The sequence below is a fragment of the Tachysurus vachellii genome, chromosome 16 (assembly GCF_030014155.1).
Source record: "Tachysurus vachellii isolate PV-2020 chromosome 16, HZAU_Pvac_v1, whole genome shotgun sequence".
Taxonomy (NCBI): Eukaryota; Metazoa; Chordata; class Actinopteri; order Siluriformes; family Bagridae; genus Tachysurus; species Tachysurus vachellii.
In genome coordinates, this window is record NC_083475.1 from 5584519 (window position 1) to 5603433 (window position 18915).

Below are 18915 nucleotides of genomic sequence, written 5' to 3' on the forward strand. Positions count from 1 at the left end.
ACTTTGTTCTGTTCAGTTCCCTTCCCAGAGACTGCTTATCTGCCCTTTGTACTCAGGTGGTGAAACCCCATCAGGTGATTTTAGCAGGACATTTTTGAAGTGCTTCCTGCTGATGAACAACAGGGCTTCAGCACATTGCAGGTTATGACTTTCAGGAAATATTGTTTCTTCTCCTCAAAGCCTCCTTAAAACCTCTACATTAGCAATATAACACACATCTGCTGTGTAAAGGATGCCACAATTGGCTGTTGTAATGCTCCCTGTGCTGCTGGGGTGTGTGTCGTTAGCATTTTCACTCAAGCCGTAATATGAGATGAACGCTTTATGATAGTCACTTCTTTTTGTACTGAACATCAGCGGAACCCCATAATTATTTGCATTCTGACTCAAAAGAGCTCGCCGTCACTCCTCTTCCGGCACGGCAACAAGTAGTCGACATGAAAATGACATGGCTGTATTCAAGCTAAATGAATAAGACTGATTGAGACTAATACATTGTAAAATGTAGTGCTTTTAGATTTAATACATTTATTTATGAATGTGTCAAACAGGACAAGAGAAGCCAATTATTCGATGCAAACCACTCGGCATCTTTAACTGGGATACGGTTTTAATTAAAGATTTCTCAAAATGCAGCCAGGAGAAATGAGTTATAGCCTTGGCCGGTCGGCACACAGGGCTGGGAACTATTCACATTTCATAAAGCACTGATAATCAAATCATTGTAGATTAATAGAGCGAGTGCTGATCTCTCCAGCACTAAACGCACGATGTATAATTTAATTATCATGCTATATCAGACAAGCCAGTAAATTGAACTGCATGTGTAAGTAGAGGAAGAGTAACAGATCTGTGCAAAGTTCATATTGTTAACGTCACAGATATGTTAATTGTATTCAGTATAAACAAATTTGGTTTGAAAATCATATATGCACAAATACGATCTCCAAAGCTGACTGTTACGTTACAGAGAACAGTAGATATTCACTATATGGTCCAAAACAAACATCACATCAATGTCATATCAAGAATTTGAATGTCCTGCACAGAGCCCTGACTCTGACTCAACCCCAATGAACTTACCATCTATATGCTTCCGGTGATGTCACATCAAACATCAGAATGAAGAAAAAGTCTGATCTTTGTTGGTTTAACTATGAAGTGGTTGGTGGTGTCTGATGGGCTGGTTTGAGTATTTTAAAAACGTCTGGGATTTTTACCAACAACATTTACTAGAGTTTACACAGAATGGTGTAATGATATGGAAACACCCAGAGAAAAATGAACAGAAAGCTGCAGAAAAGCATCTCAGCATGCATAACACATCACACCTTGAGGCGGATGTAGAATAGGATAGAACAGAACGGGGCATAGAAGCCTTTATTATCGCCACATATACATTACAGCACAGTGGAATTCTTTTCTTCACATACCCCAACTGGGGAGGTTGGGGTCAGAGTGCAGGGGCAGCTATGATACAGCGCCCCTGGAGCAGGGAGGGTTGAGGGCTTTGCTCAAGAGCCCAGCAGTGGCAGCTTGGCAGTGCTGGGCCTTGAACACCGATCCTTCGGTCAACAACCCAGAGCCTTAACCAGTTGAGCCACCACTGCCGACAGCCAAGAACAAGAACCTGACTCAATCTAGACAGATGAACATTAGTTAAAAAAGGCTTTTTTATCAGTCTATATCTGTGTTGAACTACTGTGTTCACATGTGAACTGTGGCGTAGCTGAACTGGCATGACACACAGGGTAGTTACATCAGTTATCAGCAGGTGGGGCTGTTCTCACATATCTATTCACTTCAAGACAAAATCCTTTCAGCTTCCCCTCTGCAACATGCTGCAATGCTGATGTCTTGCTGTGCAACCAGGGCATAAGGTTTGAATACAGCCAGTACTCAGTCTTTGTGCTCACCCCTTTTTACTCATGCAGTTTAACCATTACACATAAAAAAAAACAAAAACAAAAAAAAAAAAAAAACACAATCAGCAATTTTCAGTGCCATGCCCATCTCACAGAAACTGTGGTTCACTATTTCTCACTTGTTTGAATAAAATCGAACCTTCACAGATGAAGAAAGCTGCCAAGAAGCAGACAAGGGACAACATTAAAATCACTCTATTCATCTGCCTTGCAGAATCCTTTGTATGTGCTTCACTGAGACAAATCAAAAATCACCCACTGACCTGAACAGGACAGCAGAACGACCTGAGCGATCGTTAGCACAGCCACCCTGTTTTTATATAATAAAAGAAATCCGCCTTACAAAACTCAACAGTGGATATTCTGTAAAGTTAACACACCTCTATTAAAATAGCAGGTTTTTGTGAAGTACAAAAAGTTTTATTTAAAAGAATAAGTACTGTATAAACACCCTTTTTATAACATGCTCAGAATGAACCGACCGTGTTCTTCATTCGTTCCTATACACCTGTATTTAGTGAGGAGATTCAGAAATCCCAGTAGAAAGATTTGTTGATACTGAAGGAAGTCACATGTTTCCTTCCTCTTGTAACTGTGTCTGGTTTCACTCAGATTTCAGCACATATTCCTGTTTAGCATCTGTATGTTTTTTACCTCTTGGGTTCTTGCTTTTACAGTTAGGGTTACCTTGGTTACACGTTCTCGAATAAAAGTCTGCCACTATAAATTGAATGTCACACATCCCAAGCCCTCGTGGCCCCAGTGTTCCCAGACTACTACGGGGGGAAAAAATACAATTTGAAAATTGCATGAATGAATGAATGAAAAAAAAAACGTGTTGTGATAAGGAAGAAGGAGATACTGTACAGTATGTAACTGACTGATAATAAATAGGCCATAAATAGGACATTTGGTATAATAACTATTTGCCTGAAGGACAGAATGTCTGAGGAATCTTTTTCTGATCAAATGAAGTTGCCTCAAAGGCTCAGTAAAAGTATTGTCTCTGGAGAAAGCTCTTTTGAGCTTTGGAGAAAGTTCATCATTCATCCCAGTGTGAGACACTAATGATATAATACAGTGCCAGAGGAGGAAAGCTTGATATTATGGTGTACATTAAATATGAAATATGCTTCTCCCTATAATCTGCCTGACTCCATATAAATTACTGGCATAAATTGTTTAAATTGTGCCACTGAAATTATAGACCATCTATTTGAAGGATTAAGCTCTATTTATTTCACCCGGTTTCGAGTGTTTTACCCAGCTGTAATTTCTCGCCATTTAATCAAGCATCGTTTCTCATTCTCATTTGTTTTTTTACCCTTTAAGGCGGAGTGTGTATCGCTCAGTCTCTAAAGATCCCACGGGAACCATGGCCTGGGGAATTTGACAAGATCATCATGCGGTTGCTGGAGACCCCCAACGCTCGGGCAATCATCATGTTTGCGAATGAGGATGACATCAGGTGGGATTCCTTCAGCTGTGTGACAGCAAATTTAGGCTCCATATAACCTAGCAATATAAACCAGCAACTTTAGGCTCGATATAAGCTAGATATAAACAAATATATACTAAGAGAAAATCTACCAAAGGTGTGGAGGAGCAGGAAGAGAGAGAGAGAGAGAGAGAGAGAGAGAGAGAGAGAGAGAGAGAGAAAGGAGAAAAACGTCTATTATTATTATTATTATTATTATTATTATTATTATTATTATTATTATTATTATTATAGTAGTAGTATTATACAAGTCTTCTTTAAGTGGCTGCATGTATTTAGGTATCTAACCTGTTAAACTGCCTCTGGGAAGTCAAATCTTAGCTAAAATGTAGGAATTAAGTGAGAGCTTCCTTAGCTTGGAGGCAGGGAACTGTCTCTTTTCTCTTTTTTTCTTTTTTATTTGCCCTGTGCTGCTCTTCTGATCCACTGCTTAAGGTAAAGCTCTGTGGTGCTTCTGCATGCAAAGCTGGTAGAGATAAAGTTCTGGGAACAGCAGGATTTGGGACATGATACATTTTTTATTAGCAGTAATTATTACTCATTATATGTGCTTTTTTTTTTTTTTTTACTTGCAGACGAGTCCTAGATGCTGCCAAAAGGAACAACCAGACTGGGCACTTCCTGTGGGTTGGGTCAGACAGTTGGGGCTCCAAGATCTCTCCAGTGATCCAGCAGGAGCAGGTGGCTGTGGGAGCAATCACCATCTTGCCAAAACGGGCTTCAGTAGATGGTAATGCTGGAGGTTGTTCTTAGCATTTTTTTAGTATGAGTTTTTTCTTATAATAGTCAAACACAATCCCAGTATTGGTTGTCATGGCTTACAGGAATCTCAGATTAAAACAAACTGAAAGAAAAAAAACCTTGAAAATTCTTGTGTTATTTCTATACCTGCCTTAGAAAATACTGATAAACTGCTTATTGAGTATTTATTTAAACCAAATCTAACAATGTACTGTAGTGTGCTGATTGAAATTCTTTAGTGCCTTTCTCATTGCTCTAGTTCACTGAACATTACTTTTCTCAGAGCCCACTGGGGTTCTTAAAAAAAAAAAAATTGCTCATTTGGTCAAAGCATTCTTTTAGATAGGGCAGAGAAACTGTAGAGTGGAAAACCTACCAATATTTTCTGTATAATAAATATATATTACAGGTTAAATTCATGGGGGGCACGGTGGCTTAGTGGTTAGCACGTTCGCCTGGCACTTCCAGGGTTGGGGGTTCGATTCCCGCCTCCGCCTTGTGTGTGTGGAGTTTGCATGTTCTCCCCGTGCCTCGGGGGTTTCCTCCGGGTACTCCGGTTTCCTCCCCCGGTCCAAAGACATGCATGGTAGGTTGATTGGCATCTCTGGCAAATTGTCCCTAGTGTGTGATTGCGTGAGTGAATGAGAGTGTGTGTGTGTGCCCTGCGATGGGTTGGCACTCCATCCAGGGTGTATCCTGCCTTGATGCCCAATGACGTCTGAGATAGGCACAGGCTCCCCGTGACCCGAGGTAGTTCGGATAAGCAGTAGAAAATGAGTGAGTGAGTGAGGTTAAATTCATCGTAATACCTTGTTATTAATAGTGCTTAAGTCTTGTATGTAAAGTTAGTAATTAACAAAAGACACCCCAGAAACAAAAAGTCATGGACTGCTGAGGAACTAATAACATCCTCTTAAATAGCAAGAGATTCAGCACAGATCACTACAGATAAAAATATAATATATAAAGCATTCTAGTGTACATATTGATATCAACACCATTTTAATAGTTTAGATCTCTTTTCAGGAAATACACTTAAATTTAAAATAGCATATAATCAACATTTTTTTTAAGTAACATACAATTGAGATTAGATATAGTTGTAAACAGATGCAAATGCAGGTGAGAGATTTAATTGAAAATACTGGCAAATAGTTTTAAAATGTCAAGTGACATATTGTAAAGTAAGGCAGGCATGAAGTCAGGTGAGCTACAAACAACATATGAACAAGATCAAGACACAGAATGCAAAGCTTGGCACTGATGAGTTCAGGTATGTGTTCACTGTGCATTACTTGGTGAGGTCCAAAGTCTGTATATGTAGAGTGTAAGGATAAAGGAGTCTCTGCTGGATCCCAGCATTTGTGTAGGAAATGTTAAAGGTCTTCATGTTCATGACCCCGACCACAGCAGTTTGGCCGTGCCTAGATTTCAAGACTTCAAGACCTTCACATTACTTTTTAATAACATGTAAATATTGAATCTATGCCCTATGTGCTAACACTAAAAACACTAGATATCCCACTATGCCCTGTGTTTATCTGTAAGGAAATCTAGGGCTCAAATTTAAGGGAAAATACTTAAAAAGAATATTTAGCTGTAAAATAAATACTGCAAATTTCCAGCAACATGTTACCATGGTATTAATGTGTTGTTACATCTTAAAAGATAGATAGATAGATAGATAGATAGATAGATAGATAGATAGATAGATAGATAGATAGATAGATAGATAGATCTCTAATATGTATTAATAAAATCTGTGTATTTAATACATAATATTTACGACTGATGAATTTATGACCATTATCATTACAGCAAATTTAGCTAATCAGCTGAAACCATGCAGACTTTCAGCTATGAGTTTCAGGTCTTTAGATGTTTTATAGCTCTAGTAACTATTGTTATATAAACACACCACTGTTGTTAATGCTAACGACTGAAAATCTCAGTCCTACTACTTTCTTAGCTGACATTGATATTTATATCTTCTTACTACACGTTTCAGGTCATATCATTATTTTGAGAAACAATCAATGGCCCACAACTCCTATTTTTAAATCCTTGCATAATCAAGCTCCTATTTATTTATCTGAATTATTACAGTATTCTCTCCTTCCAGAAGCCTAAGATCAGGCAGCCAGAACCTCCTCACTGTTCCCTTTTAAGACTTAAGCGTAGAGAGGATCGAGCTTTTTCAGTGATTGGGCCACAGTTGTGGAATGATTTGCCCATAGAGTTAAGATTAGCACCTTCTCTGTCCATTTTTATGTCCCTTTTAAAAACGTATCTGTTTCCCTTGGCATATCTATAGTTTTCTCTTTCATTTTAATTCTTCTTATTATTGTTTAATTGTTCTTATTATTGCTTGTTGTAGTGTTTTAGTGTGTGTTATTATATTGTTTAATTCTATTTTGCTTTCATTATCTCTTGTCTTAGTATAATTTTTTCTGTGTATTTTTACTAACACTCTTTTACTGTACAGCACTTTGGTCAGTCCTATGGCGGTTTTAAATGTGCTATATAAATAAAGTGAACTTGAACTTGAACTCCACAACATACTCTAATTGCATAAGGCAACATAACGTCAGCTAAAGGAATTAGCTAGCTTCAAGTTAGAATCACGATCAAGCATTTTCTTACAGTACATTAAGAGCAAACCAGATAACTATTTTTAACAATTAAAATCTATTCAATTTAAATATATATTTTTAGTTATATAACAATTTTAATCTCAATTGAGCATGCCAGATGTGAAGGTGATGAGGAACATTCCCTGAGACAAGATCTAAGGAAGAAGCCTTGAGAGAAACCAGATTTAAAATCGATCGCAGATCCTCATCTTGGTGACAGCCGGAGAGTGTGATTATAAATCATTTCCATTTTATAACTGTTTACTTTATGGTCAGAAAGTGCAGTTTCATTCACTCATCTTCTACCGCTTATCCGAACTACCTCGGGTCACGGGGAGCCTGTGCCTATCTCAGGCGTCATCGGGCATCAAGGCAGGATACACCCTGGATGGCGTGCCAACCCATCGCAGGGCACACTCACACACTCTCATTCACTCATGCAATCACACACTAGGGACAATTTTCCAGAGATGCCAATCAACCTACCATGCATGTCTTTGGACCGGGGGAGGAAACCGGAGTACCCGGAGGAAACCCTCGAGGCACGGGGAGAACATGCAAACTCCACACACACAAGGAGGAGGCGGGAATCGAACCCCCAACCCTGAAGGTGTGAGGCGAACGTGCTTTGCAGTTTCACTTTAGTTTCATTTTATCTATCACTCAAACATATTCAATATAAACAATGTCACATTATTATGGGTTTAAAGTTCTCTAACATCAAAGGAGAAAGTCTTTGTGTCGGTACATAAACTAAATTCCCACCATAACAGGATTTCACGGTCAACTTTAAATCATATTAGTGTTTAACGGATTGGAGACTGGGCAAGTTTTATTAATGGCTTTCAAATTGCAATGCTGGCACTAAACGTTTTTCCAATTTTTCATTACTATAAGGAATGGAATGGTTTTGTTTAAGGATCAGATCTAGATTTGTGACTAATGGACGTAGCATCACAGCATGCAGGAAAGCCTGATTAGATGGTTTTTTTTAGACAAACATTATACTAATGTCATATAAGTACAAAATCATCTTGACTGATTAAAATACAATGACTTTGTGTAAGACATGTGAACTTCACTTACTGCTGGTGATGTGACATGAGCTTACTGTATAGACTGATTGCACACATTGCTTTTTATAGCCATTTATTGTCTAATGGCTCACACAGGGCAGTGTGTTAAGGGCAGATGCTTGTCACAGTGATCTGCTCTTCAAGAGAACAACGGCATCCTGATTGCTTCTTTGGATAAAAATGCGATGCTTTATCACACTTGCAGTGAACATTGCCTGATTGTGTGCTTTTTGTGCTCAAAGTAAATGATTGCTGTAAAAAATGAGTGATGAAATATCTCAATAAAATCGAACAACTTCTCAAAGTCAGAGGTTTAATTATGGCTCAGGGTTAGAAGGCAAGATCAGAGTCAGACACTGACATATTTCAACGTTCATTTTCAGCAACTGCTTGAGGACGGTTATGTGATCTGCAGTTTGCACACTCAATAACAACTGGGGCAATTTGCAGTCATCAATTAATCAATCCACCTACCAGGAAGGTGATAAGCTTGAGAAACTCCAGGACAGTATTACAAGCACAGAGTAAAACTGAGGTGTCTTAAAGCATCACATCTGCTTGAGTCATCATGCTGACATGGTGATTAACACAGCTAACCGTATATATTAAGAATAATACTAATCAGAATATGAAAATTATTGTCTTAACCCTATATCAAGAATGTCATATGACAAAGTTTACAGATGATTATAATGCATTAAATAGAGGCTAATTAGTGAGTGGGATATGGTAGTTTACAGGTTAAAGCATACGATTACTGATCAGAAGGTTGTGAGCTTGTATCCCAGAACCACAAAGCTGCCACTGCTAGGCCCTTGAGCATGGCTCTTAAATCTCAATTGCTCAGATGTATAAAGAATAAGATGAACGTAAGCCGCTCTGGATAAGGACGTCGTCCAAATGCTGTTAATGTAGCTAGAGTAATTTCCCTTCATTTGAACACGGAAAAAATTCAAAACCAAACTATCCTTAATTAATTTGTAATTTATGTGTAGTATTCACTGAAGAATGAATAGAATAGAAAACCAATCAGAAACAGGAATAAATCCCAAAGATAGTGTTCAGATTACATTCAGTTAACATTTTATTATTTTGTAATATTTATTTTTGTGCTTTAAAGTAAACGTCTGCTTTCCTTTTTGTTCCCCACAGCCTTTGACCGTTACTTCCGGAGCCGCTCACTTTCCAATAACAGGAGAAATGTGTGGTTTGCTGAATTCTGGGAGGGAAACTTCAACTGCAAATTGGGCATGCATGGCAAGCATCCGGGAAGCTTCAAAAAGTGCACAGGTAAGCGATAGAGCTCCACACCACTGAGAAAGTGCTTCTTACACTCTGCTCTATTTGGAATTTCAGTGTGAAAGCTATTCTTTCTTTCAGCTTCATTAAAGACAATATATTGGGGACAAAATGGTATGACTGCTAGAAAGCTTTAGCAAAAGCACTATTAGACCAAAAACAATATACCTGCCCATTGGTGTGTTAAGGCTGAGCCTGTGCATTTGCTTATTGTGTAAAAGGCTCCATGATTAGCAGAGAAATCCAAATAAATTTCTTTCCATTTTTAAATCACATTACATTGTTCTCCCCAAACTGCGCGCTTGTCTTGACATGATATTCATGCCTGATCATTAGAAAGGCCCATTTGGCTTCGTATACAGTACATAAGCCACATATACTGTAAATGCTTTTTGCGTTTGTTGTGGCAAAAAATTCTTCAAAATATATTTCCATAACATGTCATACAACTTGAGGCGTTTTGGGGCTTTGTCTAAATTTATGTTTGTTGATGTCGATGTTGATGTTGAGACTCTGCTCAAGTCTGAGAGAATCTTTGCTGAATCGCATGCTCTTAGAATATCATAAAGTCATCAATATACTTGATTTTGCATTCATTTCCGCAATCACAAATGGACATCATGGCATCATGGAGAAACTGGTTATAGTATCAGTTTACTGCCAGAGCTCTCAAGTAGCAAAACAAAAAGGTTGCCATATCTTCAGGACCATGTCATAATCATCCGTGAACTGAAGTCCAAAAACTGTCTATAAGAGACGTACTTTCTTTCCCCATCAGTCTCTGTGCCACCAGCAGATTGTGGCTGTCTGTGAGCTCAAGCTTGTAGAAGGGGGTGGATAGCGATTTCCTCGGATTACATTACACTTTGATGAAGCACCTTCACCTTCCCCGGGTGGTAGTTGTCGTGTCGTGGAAAGCTGACTGCTGGGTGAGGATTAAAGTGAGATGGTTGAATGTGGCTGAATACTGCAAATTTATTGATGAAGGCATTTCATTTGCAAAGACGAATCGTCAGAATCCTATAATACAGGATTCGAATGCGCAATATTCCTGCTTTAAAAAACTATAAAATGTTCATATCTAATATTAATAATTTAAGGCTAACTTCACCAGATTCTCTAAGAGCATGTGCACAGGTCCTTCTAGGTAGGATGTGATTTGTTTGCTTTCGTACTGTACTTATTTAGAATAACAGGATGCCCAAATTCTCCAAATTGCACACTTTCAAAGTTACACCGTGTGTTTTCACTGCTTTCGGCGTTTAAAGATTGGTCAATGGTAAAAAAAAAAATATTTTATAACAATGATTTTATTTATCAATCTTTAATATTAATCCTGTAAAATGTTTGCTTCAGTCTCAAGTATATTCATTAACACTTTACCACAGACCCGTGACATGACTTGCAAACGATGCAATTTGTCAAATGAAAAATATTTGGCTTTTTAAAAACCTCTGAAGGTCAAGTTGTTTACAGAGAACAAATTTGAGATTTGTGAAAAACACACGGCAAGGTGCTCACAAATAACCTTTCAATTATTTTGAATGATTAAGCCAATGTTTAATTCACCAGAGGAACAGCTTCCTTCAGACTCGCTGCATTAACATCATACACTAGTTTGCTTTTTTAATGCTGTTTAATGGGAATAATAGGATTGCAAAATTCTTTTCCCGTAGCTATTCAAGTGTGTGGTTTTTTAACTACAAAATAATTTCCATACAATAAATGTTTTATACAATAATTGCGTCCAATAATAATTGAGTTCAATATCAATAGCACAAAACTTTTGCACTGCTTAGATGCTGCTTGACCGCTGAATCTACCCAGATTGGGATAATTCTACTCTGTAGTATTAATTGTTGTGTTCCAAATTGTGAGATATGTGTAGCTCATTTGTTTAACATGTTGAAGGTTGCTTGCAGTGACACTACTGTATGTTTTACATGTACGGCTGCAGTGGTGTTCCATCAATTGCACTATATCGAAGAACTGAAAATATAAATCATGACCGAATTCATCTCATGTTTCTAAACCAAGTCTGGTGTCCAGAATGCTAATCCGGCAATAATTCAGGTGAATGTGGACTTGTTTCAAATCTCAGCTTGGCTGCTGGAATGAGTTCCTGTAGCGATTGAATTCCGCAGATTGATCCTGGGTTTTCTGCTCTGCCTCCTGGTTTTGTTTCAATGCTTTTCTATTAGACAAAATAGCATCCAAAGTATACTGCAGAATAGCATAGGAAACACACTACTGTATATATAGTTTACTTAAGTAATTAATTACAGAAATATTTATAGTCATTATGAGGATTAGTATTCTGTAGTGAATAGTTACTAAAGACATTACACAAAAATCTGAAAAGGTCAAGGGTATGTCAGCGTGGTGATTTATAAGGGTGTGTCATAGCATTGGTGTGTCCGGATAGTGGTGTGTCAGTGTGGTGATGTATTAGGGTGTGTCAGGGCAGTGGTGTGTAAGGGTTTGTTGGGTGCATGTGTGTATCAGGGGTTGATTTGTAAGGGTGTGCCAGGGTGGTGGTGTTTAAGGGTTTGTTGGGTGCATGTGTGTATCAGGGGTTGATTTGTAAGGGTGTGTCAGGGTTATGGTGTGTAAAGGTTTGTTGGGTGCATGTGTGTATCAGGGGTTGATGTGTAAGGGTGTGTCAGGGTGGTAGTGTGTAAGGGTGTGTCAGGGCAGTGGTGTGTATGGGTTTGTTGGGTGCATGTGTGTATCAGGGTTTGATGTGTAAGGGTGTGTCAGGGTGGTGGTGTGTAAGGGTTTGTTGGGTGCATGTGTGTATCAGGGTTTGATGTGTAAGGGTGTGTCAGGGTGGTGGTGTGTAAGGGTTTGTTGGGTGCATGTGTGCATCAGGGGTTGATGTGTAAGGGTGTGTCAGGGCAGTGTTGTGTAAGGGTTTATTGGGTGCATGTGTGTATCAGGGGTTGATGTGTAAGGGTGTGTCAGGGTGGTGGTGTGTAAGGGTGTGTCAGGGCAGTGGTGTGTATGGGTTTGTTGGGTGCATGTGTGTATCAGGGGTTGATGTGTAAGGGTGTGTCAGTGCGGTGGTATGTAAGGGTTTGTTGGGTGCAAGTGTGTATCAGGGGTTGATTTGTAAGGGTGTGTCAGGGTTATGGTGTGTATGTGTATTGGGTGATATGTAAGGGTGTGTCAGGGTGGTGCTGTGTAAGGGTGTGTCAGGGTGGTGGTGTGTATGTGTGTATGTGTATTGGGTGATATGTAAGGGTGTGTCAGGGTGATAGTGGTGGTGTGTAAGGGTGTGTCAGGGTGGTGGTGTGTATGTGTGTGTATGTGTGTTGGGTGATATGTAAGGGTGTGTCAGGGTGATAGTGGTGGTGTGTAAGGGTGTGTCAGGGTGGTGGTGTGTAAGGGTTTGTTGGGTGTGTGTGTATCGGGGTGGTGTGTAAAGGTATGTCAGGGTGATTATGTGTAAGGGTTTATTGGATGTGTGTGTGTATCGGGGTGGTGTGTAAGGGTGTGTCAGGGAAGTAGTGACTCATTAGTTATTCTGAGGATTTTAGTAAGGTGTTTTTTTGCATTTATTGTATTTGAGCATGTGACTAATTCATGTGATATACATGTGATGTACAGTACTGATGCTGGGAATAGAGTTGTTTTGGGAAGTGTGGTTCAGGAAAGAAGCTGTAGGTGACACAATGCTGCTGTCAGTAGTAGGTGAGTCTGATCGAGCACTTCGATTTTCTTTAATTATGTCTGAAATATTTTGCCATGTTGTCTGAGTTGCATGGACAGGAGAACCTTTCAGTTCAGCTACAGTAAGCATCTCATCCATGTAGTGGTTTGCAATGGCAGGTGTGACACTGATACTTTGGCTACACAATTATATTTATGTTCTACATATTTCTAGTCCACTTTCTGAAGAAGGAAACTTTATCTGGAGAGTCAGTTTTTCTTCTATCACCAAGAGGCTGAGATTTGATGATTTATCTCCTGTCTTTGTCTCCAGGAGATTGACTTCAGAACCCCAAGAGCTTTATCTCAGAAATCCGACTCAATTACACATAGCTTCAGTTTTTGTTCTGGGATCATAATTACAAGTTGCTCACTTATTTTCTTTTGAGCTTTTCCTCTTACAGTTTATTTTTGCCTTGTATACAGTATAGTGTGTAGTAAACAGCAGTATAGTATACAGCTTATAGTGTGGCCTTGCTATTTAATACATCTACTTCTATTAATCAGTGACTAATTGAGGAACAGTTTGATAACTTGCACAAGTTTTCAGCTACTTGGGAATGAAAACATAACATTTCTGTAGCATTTGGCATAAAAAGTCACATTTGGTCCACCTGTGTGGTTTGTGAGGGAACTTATTCTGTCTTATTTTAGTATAATGATGCTTTAAATCATAGGTCACTAACAGGCGGACCGCGGTCCGGGTCCGGACCCAGAAGCTGTCCAATACGGACCTGGACCTACAGCCAAAACTAAAGGTTATGATTTAAAAGTTGACAGGGCGCTTCTATTTTTACCGGTGCAGCTTTTGCAATATTTATGGTAGTGGCAATGGAAACGCACAGACCAGATGCATGCGAGTTAAACCATCCCACGTGATACGACTCAGCCAATCAAGTCTGTGCATTCCTGAAGTAAACACTGCGACTCAACAGTGCAGGACAGATGAGAGAGAATTAGAGTAAAGTTACACATGAAAGAAAGATAGTGATACATGTAGAAAACAAAGGGAGAGAAACAGACGAGTGAAACGGAGAAAGGGAGAAAAACAGACGCGTGAGAAAGGGAGAAAAACAGATGAGTGAGACGGAGAAAGGGAGAGAAACAGACGAGTGAGACGGAGAAAGGGAGAGAAACAGACGAGTGAGACGGAGAAAGGGAGAAAAACAGACGAGTGAGACGGAGAAAGGGAGAGAAACAGACGAGTGAGACGGAGAAAGGGAGAGAAACACACGAGTGAGACAGAGAAAGGGAGAGAAACAGATGAGTGAGACGGAGAAAGGGAGAGAAACTGACGAGTGAGACGGAGAAAGGGAGAGAAACAGACGAGTGAGACGGAGAACGGGAGAGAAACAGACGAGTGAGACGGAGAAAGGGAGAAAAACAGACAAGTGAGACGGCAAAAGGGAGAGAAACAGACCAGTGAGACGGAGAAAGGGAGAGAAACAGGCGAGTGAGACGGAGAAAGGGAGAGAAACAGACGAGTGAGACGGAGAAAGGAAGAGAAACAGACAAGTGAGACGGAGACAGGAAGAATAAAGAACAAATTCAGCTCTCCAAAAAAGAAAAGAAAAGTGGACAGGGAAAACATTTAATCCAGAATGGACAGATTCATTTCTGTTCACACTTCACACTAAACCAGTGTCTCTCATATGTACAGAAACCGTGGCACTTATTAAAAGTGACAATGTGAAACACCATTATGAGACAAAACATAAAGGTTTTGAACAAACATATCCACTCAAATCTGAAGACAGCGTCCCTGAGACAGCTTTCCCAGGTCTGAGGGAAGTAGCCCTATACATCCTGACCATGTTTGGCTCTACATACAACTGCGAGGCAGCTTTCTCTACAATGAACATAATCCAATCTAAATATGGTTCCAGGCTCACTACTGAGCACCTCCACATGTGTATGAGAGCCCTGACTCCATTCAAGCCCAGGTTTAACATCCTGCCAAGCTAGAGCTCAGTTATCTCACTGAGAAAGAAGTGGGGGAGTGGGATATAAAAGGGAAAGTAAAGCACTTTATTTAAACATACACAATTTTCAGATTTTATGTATTTTCTCTTATTTTTAAATGTAGCCCTACTTTTATTTATTTAATGAGAGAACATTATACATATTTACAATCATACATATGTTCAGTTCTATGTTACGTGACAATAAATATTTAGATACACTCCGTCCAGGGTGTATCCTGCCTTGATGTCCGATGACGCCTGAGATAGGCACAGGCTCCACGTGACCCGAGGTAGTTCGGATAAGTGGTAGAAGATGAATGAATGAATGAATTATACTGAATGTATTTTATTTGACAGTCAGGTATTGATTGCTTGCAGATGTTGATACAACTACTAGGCTACTTATATATATATATATATATATATATATATATATATATATATATATATATATATATATATATATATCACACTAACTAGTTAGACATTATGATCTTCTGGACCTTTGCTTCAAGAAATTTTCTCTTACTGGACCTCTTTAAATTTTAGTTGAATACCTCTGCTTTAAATGATAAAGGATATAGCAATCCTAATAGATTCCTTTTCTTTATAAAAGATGTTCAGATGTTCAACCAGGACCTTGAACAGACTGGAAACATTGTGCCAGAAATAGTCTTGAAGATACTTAAAGGCTGGCTTCTTATCTAGAGCTGTGACATGATTGTTTCTTGAGGCTCAATTAACTGTGTAGTGGTGGCATCAGCACCTTCTGGGGGTACACTAAAGGCTCCCACTTACCCCTGTACCTCACCATATCCTAGTGAACCTGGTGCACTGTGACCAGTCCTGCTGTTGGTCATATGATTTGGCACCCCTGCTGACACTTGGTAAAATCTCCTTGAAGAACCCTCAGAAATGCCACTATATTGAAATCTCAGATGGTCTTCTAGTTGTGGATGAAGGAAGGTCCCGATATGTGATTGTAGTTTGATTGTAGTTTGACGTTTGGAAAGTTTCAACACACAGAAATAGCGGTTGCTTGAGTAGTCAGTTATTTAGATATATTTTCCAATAAATAGAAACCAATTGTCCATTTTATATTCCAGATTTTTGCAGTTCTTTCAGGTGAAATGAGTTGACCATGGTTTAAAATATGACTTAAAGCCCTCACACATTTTAGCAGATGGTTAAACTCACCACAGACATAGCAAAATACATCTTATGGATGCTTACAACTTCTTGATGACAACTACAAAAAATGCTGAAATGTGTCCATTTAATAAGGTTAAACTAAACTAAACTGTTGGGCTTAAGATCCCAGTATTTATATTACTATTTAGATTACTGGAAAGTTCTAGAAAGTGTATAAGCCTGGCAATGTTCAGGAAAATAGATTTGAGATGTTCAGGAAGAGAACTTATTTTGTAATATACCTTTTTCCAGATATATAATATATCTTTTTCTAGAACAGTCCAGAATTATTCGGTGTATATATATATATTGAATATTTTCTGAGAAAATAAAAAAGGATTCTGAAACTTTCTAGAACTTTTTTCTAGTGTCTAGTGTCTTTTTTATGTATTTATTTTGTTTATTTTGTTTATTTTTTTTTTAATGTGCTTATTTTAATTGGGAAAATTGGTAGCTTTGTGTCATTTTGATTTCCTTTGGAATTTATGTAAACAAAAAAAGATGCAACTCGCCTGTTTTCTGAAAGAAAAAAGAAAAATACCAAATTTGATATTTCATTTCATTTCATTTCATATTTCATTTAATTATTTGCCACATTGCCAAGAGTACTAGCAAGGGTGATATATTAGTCTAGTGCAGGTCTATTGCTTGTGGAAAACAATTTGACTGAATCTTTCCCTTTACTTTTCAATGTTGCACATATAAATCTGAATAGCCAATCTGGATGATTTTCTGTATTATTCTCTTCAAACAGCATAATACAATGAAAGTCAGCCATGTCAGTACCTAGGATGCCTGTCTTCAAGAATGGTGTCATTTACTTTGATCTGAAAGATTTATTTCTTTTATGAAAAGAGGACGATGCAATATATATATATTTTTATTTAACCCAATGTAAAATATACATGGGCTGAAGGCTGGTATTGTAATAATGCAGTTTGCATTGAAACATTATATGGCAGTTTAAATAAAGTGCAGAAAGTTTGTATCATATGGAATGTATCAGAAGGAATGAGTTGGTGTGTCCATGGTGGTCTGCATGCTAATGCTAATGATAATGTACAGTAGCCACTGTATATTTAGCCTGATCCAATATTCATAGTCATTTGCCATGCATGTAAAATCATTTGTTCCTGCACAGCAACATAGCCAGGAATTAATTTCTAAAAGGGTGAGGAAATAAAATGCCCAAAGTTAGCAGAGATCTGTAGCAGACATAAAAGAGAAAAACAGACAAACCCCAGGACACATTATAAAAGAGCATATTTTAGAGGGACTTAGGTATTAGGTATAGAACTACATTGCTTTAAAATCAAATTAAATTTCAATATATTGATGAGGAAAAATAAATAAACAAATCATTCTGAAGTGTAAAACTTTTATATTTTTTACCTCACAATATAAATAATATCTTATATCCTGCAGAGATTTTGAAAACATGAAACCAGTTTAATCATTGAAATGCTGGATATCATGACAACCAACTGCTGTAAATAGACTGAGAATGTAACTGAATGCTTGTACATAAACGCTTAGCATTCCAAATGAGTACGAATATTAATTTTTGTAAGTTTGTATTTTCTTGAAATTTCCAGCAGCTAGAAATTAAATTTGTGCATCATTATTCAGCAGGAAGGAAGAAAAACAAACATGTGAGCATGAAGTTTGATGTTTTTGTGTGGAGCTTTTAAAAAAAGTTGCTGAAGCTCATGGGGAGGTTTTCCAGGTTTCAGTAAAATCTCCACTCCAATCTCAAAAAACAGCGAGGACTTAAAACTAGCTTAAAACATTTGGACACTGGAAATGGTAGACAGAGTTTTCTCATATCTTCAGTTTTTGATTGGACAAGTTGAAAGTGATGTGCATTCCTGAAAAGAAGTTTACATATCTACTATGCTGGCATTGAACCTGTCAATTCTACTAGCAGAATAAATACAGTAATAAATTCAGTAACACGGTACTAATAGGAGATCATTACTCTATTCGGGCATGTTTCTAAATCATAACGTGGAATCAAAGTTCCCACAACAGAAATATTGGACAGTTATTAGCTTGTGGGACATTCATTCAGTCATTCGTTTATTCTAGCAAAACTGCATTTTGATATAATATTAATGATTAAAAGTTTCCTTTCCTGACTATTCTATTTATTTAGCTGCATTACAATTTGCATGAAAGAAATGTCCTCACAAGGATAGTATAGCACACATATGTGTGGGTCTGTAATCCTTTTTCTCATGGGGACATCATCCTGTTTACACAAATTCAGCTTCATTTACATTTATGGCTTTTGGCAGATGCCCTTATCCATATCCAGATTTATCTCATTTACACAACTCAGCAGTTGAGGGTTAAGAGCCTTGCTCAAGGGCTCAGCAGTGGAAGCTTGGAGGTGATGGGAATTGAACTCATAAGTAGTCCAACATCTTAAAATAGAATTTACATAACCCAGAATTGAGTTGTATATAAGTAGAAAATGAAAACAGATGATAGATGGCAGCGACACTATGGACTGTAAGTGGAATGAAGTGCAGATATGTTCGGTTGTTTGTGCAGTACAAAGCTGTGTAATATCAGGCAGAAATATTTGCAGTGAAATTGCGAACCTATAACAAATGCTTATAAAAACAGTAATGCAATATATTAACAGGAATGTAGGGGAGTTATGCAAACAAATGCAAGGTTTAGTCCTAGCTGCTTTCTTAATTGAGTTCCCGAAAGGTCTGTGCCTCTAGAATGCGGTCAGGGTGACTCAGTAGAGTTTTCCTCACGAAGAAAATGATTAAACCGTTTGCTTTTTTAGGTAATTGCCATATTTTTGGATCATTTCCTCTTAAAAAGCAGAGTCAGGATAGAGTGAAGTTGAAGTGTGTGGCA

General features: G+C 38.2%; 1 protein-coding gene across 2 annotated transcripts in view; it reads left to right on the forward strand.

Moving 5' to 3' along the window:
* grm8a (glutamate receptor, metabotropic 8a) overlaps positions 1–18915 on the forward strand; it is a 189886-nt gene that overhangs the window by 116054 nt on the left and 54917 nt on the right. For both annotated transcript variants that reach the window (XM_060889357.1, XM_060889358.1), the window contains exons 3-5: positions 3258–3393; positions 3999–4153; positions 9026–9163. In XM_060889357.1, coding sequence (XP_060745340.1) covers positions 3258–3393; positions 3999–4153; positions 9026–9163 — 429 coding nt within the window. The remainder of the gene's footprint in view (positions 1–3257; positions 3394–3998; positions 4154–9025; positions 9164–18915) is intronic.